This window comes from Daphnia pulicaria, chromosome 12 (genome assembly GCF_021234035.1).
Source record: "Daphnia pulicaria isolate SC F1-1A chromosome 12, SC_F0-13Bv2, whole genome shotgun sequence".
NCBI lineage: Eukaryota > Metazoa > Arthropoda > Branchiopoda > Diplostraca > Daphniidae > Daphnia > Daphnia pulicaria.
In genome coordinates, this window is record NC_060924.1 from 1,748,618 (window position 1) to 1,759,132 (window position 10,515).

Below are 10,515 nucleotides of genomic sequence, written 5' to 3' on the forward strand. Positions count from 1 at the left end.
TTGCAGTAAATAATTTCCATCTTCTTCGCTCCTTTTACCAAAAAGAATCCGTTGATTCTTTGTCCCATTCGCTCCATATCCGCACACGAGGTTGGCATTTGACCAATGTCGACTATTTCACTCGTTCGAGTGTCAACTATTTCATTCATTCGGGCGGTTGAATCAAATTCTTAAATTAATTTAACGTAAATTAAAATTTGTATTGACTATTTACCATTTAATTTGATTGTCAAATCCGCAACGGCTGACTTGGTGCTGTTCAATTCCGTTCTCGTTGAGGGCAAATTTGTTTTTGCAGGTTCCACGGCAATTAAAGTTGCTGAATAATTGCATTCAATTTAATTTAAATCAATTAAAAATAATAAAACAAAATTATTTTTACCTCTTAGATCTTTTTTCAGATTTTCTTCAGCAACTTTTAATTCTTGACTTAATCGATCCGAATTCGCTACACAATCAAAGAAAACATAATTAAATTAAAACAAATTATTTTTCAAAAAATTTGATTTGACGTGAAATTTACTTTTGAGTTCAGTTGACAATTTCCCGGCCGTGATTTTCGTTTCCGCCAATTCTTTTTCAGTCGCTAAATTTATTGAAAAAGTTTTTGCATTCGAATGTTAATCTAATTTTCCAACATAAGAATAAATACCGTTTAATTTTGCAGATAAACCATCGACGGTTATGAGAAAATCTGCTCTCGTTTTCACCAACTCCTGCTTGGTCTCTGTTAGTAATAAAAAGCGTAAATTTTGTAAGAAATTTTTTTAAATTAAAATTTAATTCGGATTTATTTCAAGTTAAATAATAAAATACCATTTAACTTTATCGATAGATTATTGACATAAACCCTCGTTTCCTCCAAGTCGTTTTTGGTGTTCTCCAACTCTTGTTTAGTCCCTGCTCAATCGAAACATTTAAAAAAAATTCTGTTTTCTCAAACTCGTAAAATAATTCAAAATACCTTCTAATTTATTAGTTGAATCTATTCGCGCGTTTGTTAAATCATTCTTCACCATACTCAGCTCGGTATTTGTTTTCACCAAGTTGTTCACAGTTGTAGTTAAGAGTTCAGTAGTGGCTGAAATTCAATCAAAATAATTCGATTAAAATTGAATAAATTTATTTTGAAAAATTTATTTCAAAAACCTTTGAGTTCGTCCTTTAAATTGTTCCATTCGTCAGTGACGGTCAATTCTGCGTGTTCCATAATTTTTATCGGCGCCGACAGTTCCGCGGTCGTGTAACGGACACGGATGTTACGATCCTGAAACGATTGTGGATCACGAAATTTGCCCAAATTAATTCTGCTCAGTTGCATCGGCTTGGGCACGAATTTCTCACCGTCCCATTGGACATGATTTCAACTTTCTTGTAATAATTTTTCAACGTCTTCTTTCGTAATTTTGACCTGGCTCGAACCATCAGATTCGTTTGCCATTTTCTCTGAAATGATTAAACTGATTCTGTCCACGTCGGCCCAACTGTTTGAGTCGTAATTGTGTTGGATTTTTTCTTTATTTTCTAAATTTTTATTTTCTTCATCCGAGTAGTTTTTTTCAAGTTTCCATTTCTCATTAAAATTAATATTGCGATGTTGATCTTCTCGTCTTGTCTCTTTACTATTCGAAGTTAATTTTCCTAATATTTCCGACTGTTTCTCCGCTTTTTGAAACATATCCGCCAATTTCTTTTGAGTTTCCCTGTCCATTGTGTTGATGATTTCATTTAAAGTTTTCGTCGTCTTGTCCGGCCGATAATTTTCCTCATTCCAGAAAACCGAGTCCCACATTTTGTCACTTTGTTCTCTTATGGTCGTCCTGGACGAGACCAGCAGATCCTTTAAAAAAGAATAGATTGTAATTTCAGCGTCCGGAGACCCAACCTCCGAGTCATCTAATGTGTCCATTCGAATTTTGGTGGCCGTTTCCGTCAACATTTTTTTTTCGTCGTTGGCCGTCAGAAAAATTTCGTTTTTGTCTCCAAATTTCTGTAAAAGAGTCGAGACCATTTGACCGGAAGTGACGCTGTCGATGCTGATGGTCGTCTGTTTGGTTTGCAACGTCTGCGATGACAAACTGTACAGGAGTTTGAAATGGTCAAATTGTTCGGGGTCGGATCGCATTTCACTGGCCAGTTCGTCACAGATTTTCTGTTCATAACACGACAGAGAAAGTCTCAGAGTTTTGCTCTTGTCATAGTTCGTCCAAACTGGCGATAGCGAATAATCTGTTGTGGGTATTTTGCTGGCGAGAATTACCTTCTCCAAGGGAATGACAGTCACTTTATTTGATTTGATTTGATGACCGACGATTTCATTTAAATGTTTGACCACTTCATTTTGGACTTTGTCGTTCCACATTTCGATGCGGAATCTCATCTCTTGTTGTTTCGTCACCTTGTTGTAAGAACTAACGGCACTTTTGTTGTCCAGCAGCGCAATGGGGGAGTAGAAATATTTTTTCTGGCTGGCAGTTGTCGTTGCCTTGTGATTATTGGCGTGTTCGTAAATTTCAACGAGAAAGTTGCCGTACTCCATGGAACTTAACGTATCGGGTGAGATTTGCAGTTTCGCCCAAGAAGAAGAACCGCCGGGGTTGTCCGATTGGCAGTTGCAGCAAACGGCAGACAAAAATATGACGAGGATACACCTCATCGATGTAGAAGCCATTTCCGTTCAAAACTTGTAATAGTGAATAAGAATCAATTTTTAGATGATGTCGGAGACCGTATTAGTGATATTAACACTTTAACTCAAACTACGTAAATAGAAACTCGCGAATAACTGCGCATTCATACAGAAAAATTAGACAAACTTATTCGACTGGGTTTTTTGTAGTTTCATGTTGGCAACGTTCGCGATAACATTTTTTAATTTATTTATTCGTTGCTTGATTAAAGTCCATCACCGATTGAAAGTCTAAACAGAAATGTAATTTAATATTCCTGACGAAGTAATAGCCTACGAGTAACATTTTCGGTGGACAAAAGACAAAGAATCCTCAAATCAATTTTAAAAATCCCGGGCAAATGAAATAAAACTTAAATGTCGAAATCTCGAATGCCACTCATATTACTCTACGTCAGTGTTATCCACCAACACCCAAGCACTATTGAAGATGTTAAATTATTGCTCTGTTTTATTATTAGTGCGGTTGCCTAGACTGTTGATTAATTAATGGCAATTAAATTGAAAAGGCACATTCCAAATCGTATGATTTAATAACCCCAGCTCGGTTTGTATTAAAATGTCCTAGCCGATAGTACAAAATTTTGTAAAATTAATAAATTATGAATGATGCTGGTCAATATTATTTGTTCGAATTTGTGGCTTTTTGGTATTCCAGTTTATTGGGATCGTAACCATTTTCCGTGGGAATTTGTTATGGGGGAATTTGTTTTTACAATTGCAAGAATTGAAAATATTTTTTTAAATCAATTCCACAGAAAAATTAAACAGATTTACCTTATAGATGATAAAAAGCACAGGTATACACTTGAGACGATATTCACTGGAATTGTTTATGGGTTTATTGACACGACTGTTGACGTACAAGTTTGAAACTGAATTGGGACTCTTAATTTTTAACAGAAATATGAAGCCAGACTCATTCTAACTGATGGGTTTCCGCGAATAGCCTCGAGAGTTGAAGATAAAATTATAAAACAGAAATGTCATCTGATATTCCCGCCAAGGTTTTATAAACACAACATCCTGCGTTTGCAAACAGATTCTGGATTCTTTTAAAAACGATACACCAAACCAATAAAATATAAAGCAAAGAGATTAAACGAACGCTGCAAATGAGTTTGGCTGACACCCACCTAACCGCGAGATTGTAGGCGACGCCCTTTGCAGTGAGACAGGCCTTTACTTTCCTTTTAAACCTTTTAACTGTTGATTCCGGTGAACAGTAGAGTTCTGTTTTTACATTTGCACAAATATTATTCTCAAAGAACGCGGGAACATGATTATTCATAAAATCTTCATAATATTTTCAATTATGATTTATATAATTTTGTCTGGAACTCTGGGTCCACTCTCTTGCTGGGATATAGGTCAAGTTTACCGCTTTTTATTTTCGTTTGAAATAATTCCCAAACAAAAATTTCTTTTAATTCTGAAAGCCTGTTGATGAAACTGCTTATAGCTTTTCTTTTTTCTTGTTATTTTGACCTATGTAGGGTAGGCCAGCTGACAGATGTTAAAGTTTTCCAATCTTTTGTGTTTTCGGTATGAATTTTTTAGTTAATCCGTTGGTTGCCACAAAAAATCAAGGTCATTAATAATTCATCCCCATAGTTGATTCCTATCTTCTAGATAACCTAGAAATCCTCATCGCTGTTTCCATGTGTAAGTTTAACTGTTATGTCATTTATTTTTATTCTCTTGCTAGCATTTATTTGATTTTATTATTTTGGATTCTCTGATTTATGTTATTACAAGCTTGCAACTTGTGAAATTATTTTTTTTTTAAATTCCGTTCTTAAATGGTGCTCTAGTGGAGAAAATGTGTACTCCCCAATTGTCGTCTGTTTGACCATTTCATTTCACAAACGCCTTGGATGTTACTCATGTAAGTTACGTCAGTGTGTAGTTCGTTAGGCTCGTAAAACTTGAAAAATAGTAAAAGATAATCAGCATTTCCTTTATGGATCTTAAGAAAGGTAATCAGGATTTATTATTTTTTGAAAACATGTGAAATTATATTGATCATTTGTGAATCAATTATAGCTAAAACGGCGTTCCAAAATCTTGCCTATCAGCATGAGGCCGATGCTGTGGTGTGATGCATTCAAAATTCATCGCTTACTACCTGTACCTGGCCAGAAATAATCCTTATAAAAGGTAATTTGTTTGTAAATATTAGTTTTATTTAGTAAGTTGCATGAGTTAATTGTGATAAATTGTTGCTGGCGGAAAGTTTCTTTTTAAAATCAAGTTTAAATAAAAGGAGGATAACATCAAAGTTTTTCCTTTGTCCACTATCATTGAATGATTTTAGTTTTATCTTAATTTAATTCACAGTATTTCTGTGGAAATGTTGCCTGTAGAAGCCATTATTTTATTAGAAAGTTAACTGCATCTTTCACGTGTAAAGTCTTGTACCTACTATTTAATTTTTCTTGAATAACAAATTCAAATTGTTTCCTAGGTTGAACGCTACTGCTGGTTGGTGTTAGAGCTGCATGTTCATTGCAAAACTACAACTGCTGATACTGACAAGGAGGTGAATCGAGTATTGCTACTTCTCACTTATTGTTCTACAAGCACCCCACAATTGATTGAACGGAGGAACTTCTAACTTCTCAGATTACTCGGGTTATTGACCTCCCCCTGACGCGTCGTTGTCCTCAATTATCAACAGTGGCAATAATCAAATATGGCCGCTCTACGATATAAGGTAACGTCATCAGTCAAGGTGTCTTAAACAAACCATCTGAGTTTATTAAGAAGGAAATACTGCACAAACGTGATTTATTGCTGATCTCAGTACTGCAATTGCCTTTGCCAGTTCGAAAAGCTCCTGTTGCATGCAGTTTCTGAAAGTGAGGCGGTCATAGTCAATTAAAGAAGCCAAAGTTGCAGGAATCACCCGTTTCAGCGAAAGCTGTCTTGAGAAAGTTGCCTTTTCCAGTTAGATTGTTTTATGATTATGAAGATGGAAAGCAACTCGTAATGATGTTGGTCATTGTCCGGATTAGTTCATTTTTTGGTCAGTAGATTGGACTTAAAACAAACCTCGTAAAACTATTTTGGCTTGTGTAAGTGTGTTGTGTTGCCGTTCGTGAAAGTCATATCATGAGAGACCAACATTTTAATCCGATTTTCGCTTCCTCGTTCATACGTTAGTGTTCCAGGAACACAACAAGAGAACGTGTGTAAACACATTGCATGCATGGGGTAATATATTCATGCATTGTATAATTCATGCATTTTACTACATTTTTTCAACTATGCTGACAAGACTGAAAAGTAGTAGAGAAATTTTCGACGACTTTACCTTTGTCTGATTTGATTTTGCTTTGCGTTTTTCGGTGGACAAAGAGACGCTCTTCGCGTTTTTAAATCCCGATTTTTAGAGTTCAGTATTTTTCAGTAGCGTTAATCACGGTGGTCGTGGCAAACATTTTAAAGATGGGTAAACTAGTTCCAATGAAGGATGTGAAGCACATTTCCCTTCAAGTGTATATGGATGTAATTCTCATTAAAAGTGAAATCAAGTATCTTTAATTTGTGGTGTTGCTTATGGCTACCAGTAACAAGTTTCTTTTATTCTATTTAGGTTCTTGACTGGAATGCTGAAGTACCAGTGGTGAAGCCAGACAAGAAAACGAATTGCTTTGCGAGATCGCGTAAATTTTGTTCCTACAATAGCTATCGGGTAATGTTTTCAGATTTTTGGGTTAACTCTTGAAAACAACATGAAGCGACATTAATTTGTCTTTTCAGACAGCACTTCCATTGATTTTAAGAATAATTCATTTATTTGTGTTATAGGTTTATCCTGTATTGTTCCCGTAGTTGCTGTCCGATGTGGCTCGTTGTTGCAGCCTATGCTGGTGATAAATCATTTTTGCATCAAGTGAAACTGGCTCTTCCTTGGTGTTGGTGTCGTGTTATGGAAGTTGAATCATTATGTTGTTAAATTGTCATTGTATCTGCAGTCTACTGTTTGTATGTTAAGGAAGAACAAAAACAGAAATATGGGGATGTGCTATGTCAAAGAAATAATAAACATGTTTCGGGGTCGGGAAAGGAAAGTGGAGGATGTTGGAGGTGGAGGAGGATATTTAAAGTTTGGATAAAAAACAGTTAATCTATAACCCAACAAACATATACCTAAGCTAATTAAACACCCCTACAAACTTATACCATCTAATCTTCAAACCTCACTAACATATACCTACCAACCTTCTAACTTATACCCTAAACCCCACAGACCTGTGTCAAATCTTAACGAAACAATATATGTAATAAACAAAACAAAAAATATTTTATACAATTTTTTTATCTTTCTCAAATATATAATTCAATAAACAGAGCGTCCGGTTCAAGACGGTTTATTACTGCACGAGTTTAAACGCAACCCGCCACTGCGGCAATTAGACAAAAAGCGATGGATAATTTTTGCAGAAATCTGCATCGTCTTTGTAACTTGACTGACGGAGATTTCCACAAAAAATAAACCATGGCTATTTGTTTCATTGGGGGTTGCTTTGTTTAACTCGCACATGCTGTTATAGGATATGTCTACGGCCCCCAGAGATATTTATCTGGACCGAGAAGAAGAGAGAAGTACGAGGCAAGTTTTACCGGGGAGATGTAGTCATAGTAGGCTTCCGGGTTAGACTCATGACCCTCCAAAAGTTTTCATCGGAACATGCGCCTTCCAAGTCCCCGTTCGACCAGAGCCCTCCCCTCCTCCTGGTTTCACAGCGGGTGAGTGACCACCGGCGGGCGTTGGTTAGTGGTTAGTTAGGGAAACGGGGCCACAGAAATGAAGGGAACCCAGATTATGCACTTGTAATTTAGCCAACTACACAATCTATCGGTCTTGAATTACAGCATGCTCTCATCGGTTTTCAGCAATGAATGAAGTTCAGGAAGGAATTACCCTGTAAGAAGAATGGACATTTATTTGGATGACAGCAATATTCAAACAAGATTGTAGCAACAGAAAGCTCCAATCAAGAGGGCCTGTGTAAGGCAGTAAAGGGGAGATTTTTTGAGCAGCCATTGGGTTAGCAAACAAAGGACTTTGTAGACTTTCTTGATTAAGGCCATTACATCTCATGACGACTGTCATGCAAATTTTAGAAACCTGTAGAATTAGAACATGTTAAATTTCAAAAAATAGAAAAAGGAATTGCTTTATTTAGTTTTTGTCATCAATGTTCTTGCATCTATTATCTAAAAGAATAACTAAATAGTTATTAGTATACACCTGGTATACACTCGAAGTCGTCGTACATAAGATAGACGTAAGTGCAGATCAATACTAAAAATGCACGAAACTTGAGCAGCGCACTTAAGTTAGCTTAAACATGGACTATCACCTTAAGAAATGTAAATCTCACTTGCTAGTTCCTAGAACAGCTACTCAACTAGCCTGTCTTCAATTCAACCCAGATATTCGTGAACCCCATAAAATTATCTCACAGTAACTCCAATAAGTGACTTTAGAAATTTGGGAAATAAAAGTAACTGATGCTGGTGCTTCTGACAGCTGAAAAGCAATCTAAGGCCATCTAGCTTCACAAAGAAGAAATGATTTAAACAAAAACGTCCCTTTTCTAGCTCGTCGACACTGAATCGAAATAATAACAATAACAAAAAAAAAAACGACAAAAGAAAAACATTTGAGACTCACAACATATTCTCCCCATCAAAACCATGATCTCGTCGTCCTCGAGAAACTCCGTGCTGTGTTGAGAGCAGGGGTAGAAGGATAGTCAGTGAAGGGTGAGTTGACCCACCAGGCCGTCGGTTGGGTAGTCGAAGTCAAATTATTCTGGCCGCGAAGCTGGAGCAGGCACCACGCCTCGGGGGCAATGGAAGGATGGCACTATGTGAGCAGTATTGCTGATGACAACACGTCAGTCAGTCGTCACTGATCCCTTTTCAGTTTCCACCAATGGATTCAGCCTATATGGATTAGCGGCGCAAGATTTACCTGAAACGAGAATGGAGGTGACTTCAGATATAAAAATGCCATGTAAGATTGTAACGACAGCAAGCAATACCTCAAAATAAGAGCGGAAGGATGGGGATTTAAAGTGTTGTGTAGAAGTCAACGGGTTAACAAACTAAGCACTTTGTTGACGGGTGATGCCCTTTATGCTGTAGCATTACTAGCACATCACAACCTCAATTCTCGTTCCAAAGAATTTCGGTGTCGAGACAGAATGGTATCGATTCCAATCATTCATTACCTAAAAGAACAATTAAAACAGTTAAGTACTAGCAGTACACACGAATACTCGGAATAGTCTCGACAGAAAGCAATACCTCAAATCAAGAGGGAGGAAGTAAAAATGGAGAACCAAGGGTAGCAGCCAATAGGTTGGCAAACAAGGAACCTTATTGACTGTATAGTCCTTGTCCTTTTTCTTGAAATGTCATGACTTCTCATCAAGTCTGAAATGCAAATTTAGAAACCTGTAAATAAATTTAAAAAAAATGAGTCACCTTGTCTTTAATTGGTGGTGTCAATGTGACACTGATGATAGACGTAAGTGCAGATCAATGTTTTAAATACATATTAGACTTATTAGACTGCAGCGAAAAAAATTTAGACTCCATCTGGCTGTTGATCCTACTTTTTAAAAAATTACTATGGAGGAATGAAGTCTTGTGAATGCTCTTGTGAATCGCTTGAAATGGCCTAACACTTGGCAGGAAGATGAGTTTCAAGATTCAATCATTTTCTAAAAATGTTTAAATTCCAGTAGATCTCAAATGACGCATACCTCTAACCGGAGTGGCATTCTTTAGCACAGGAAATGCCCAGAACAAGATGAAACAACACACTAAATTGAAGCAACAAGTCAGGACTAAAATGGAACCACGACAGCAAAGTATACTCTCAATCCAATTTGATATTTAGTCAAACTAGGAAAACAGTTATGTGCAATTGATGAAACCCTTAAAATCCAAATGAAAAGAACTCGCAAAAAGTGCAGTTTGGCTTCCGGTTTTGTGGGTTGTAGAGTTTTTTCGTCGTACACTCGCTGCACGCTCGCTATGTGCTGCGTGAATTAGGGCTGTCACTGTCGGAAGAGAACTGCACAGATGTCGTCTGCAATTCTGCAATATTCGAAAAATCGAAACGGCAACGGTGTCCATGGCCATAGTCGACAAACCTGGAAAAGGCTTCCTTCCTACGCTTATTTTCTTACATTTATTTTCCGAAATATAAATCTTTTAGCCTACTTTCAGTGAAAAAATACAAAATAGTCACTATAAAATATTTGGACATTCGCTCATAATTAAAATAAATCAACACTCATAATATAATAAAGAATACCATGCTTCAAGCTGAAGAATTCAGTTCAATTCAAGAAAAATAAGACAAAAAGCAAAAAGGTTATCTCATGCCATAAGGATATAACTAAAAGATTTGAAAAACTTAGTCGATGTATGTCATTCACGTACTAAATCTTGGTTTTCCCCTGGCACACTTGTGCGTGTTCTTTTTTTTAAATTTAGATAACATTGTAAATCACCAGGGCTATATGCCGAGCACCGACTGAGTATTAGCCATGAGAGGTCGAACGAAAATCCTCCTTTCCCAATCGACGTGAACACTTTTGTTAGCAAGTTTTTGTATCAAAGTGACTCATCAACGTAACCGCTTTGATTTTCTCCGCAAGGGAAAACCGAACCAATATTTTAAAAAACCCATCCCGTTCAAGCTCAAACATTTGCTCATTTTTATTTTTATTTCGAAATAAAGTAAAAACCAAAGAAACGATAACGAAACACAAAATCCGGTTTCAGGCCCACGTATG

General features: G+C 36.7%; 2 protein-coding genes, 1 long non-coding RNA gene and 1 pseudogene across 6 annotated transcripts in view; 1 reads left to right on the forward strand and 3 right to left on the reverse strand.

Moving 5' to 3' along the window:
• Window positions 1-10,515, forward strand: part of LOC124316155 (interaptin-like) — a 98,000-nt gene that overhangs the window by 68,912 nt on the left and 18,573 nt on the right. The window lies entirely within an intron of this gene.
• The window catches only part of LOC124316217, a 190,907-nt pseudogene that overhangs the window by 10,687 nt on the left and 169,705 nt on the right, over window positions 1-10,515 (reverse strand).
• Window positions 1,352-3,660, reverse strand: LOC124316324. The gene is made up of 2 exons (XM_046782208.1): window positions 3,467-3,660; window positions 1,352-2,683 (listed from the first exon to the last, which is right to left on the reverse strand). Exon 2 carries the CDS (start codon window positions 2,669-2,671, stop codon window positions 1,364-1,366), a length of 1,308 nt encoding a protein of 435 aa, XP_046638164.1. The 5' UTR covers window positions 2,672-2,683; window positions 3,467-3,660; the 3' UTR covers window positions 1,352-1,363.
• LOC124316633 lies at window positions 7,693-10,159 on the reverse strand. Of its 4 annotated transcripts, XR_006911884.1 has the most exons (6): window positions 9,475-10,159; window positions 9,325-9,395; window positions 9,014-9,163; window positions 8,749-8,937; window positions 8,376-8,678; window positions 7,693-7,826 (listed from the first exon to the last, which is right to left on the reverse strand). It is a non-coding gene; the product is annotated as an uncharacterized LOC124316633 (long non-coding RNA). The 4 variants fall into 4 exon arrangements; XR_006911883.1 differs by having other exon boundaries at window positions 9,325-10,158; XR_006911882.1 differs by lacking the exon at window positions 9,325-9,395 and having other exon boundaries at window positions 9,475-10,157.

Coding starts and splice junctions, on each gene's coding strand:
- LOC124316324 (XM_046782208.1), bottom strand. CDS start 2,671: ATGGCTTCTACATCGATGAGGTGTATCCTCGTCATATTTTTGTCTGCC.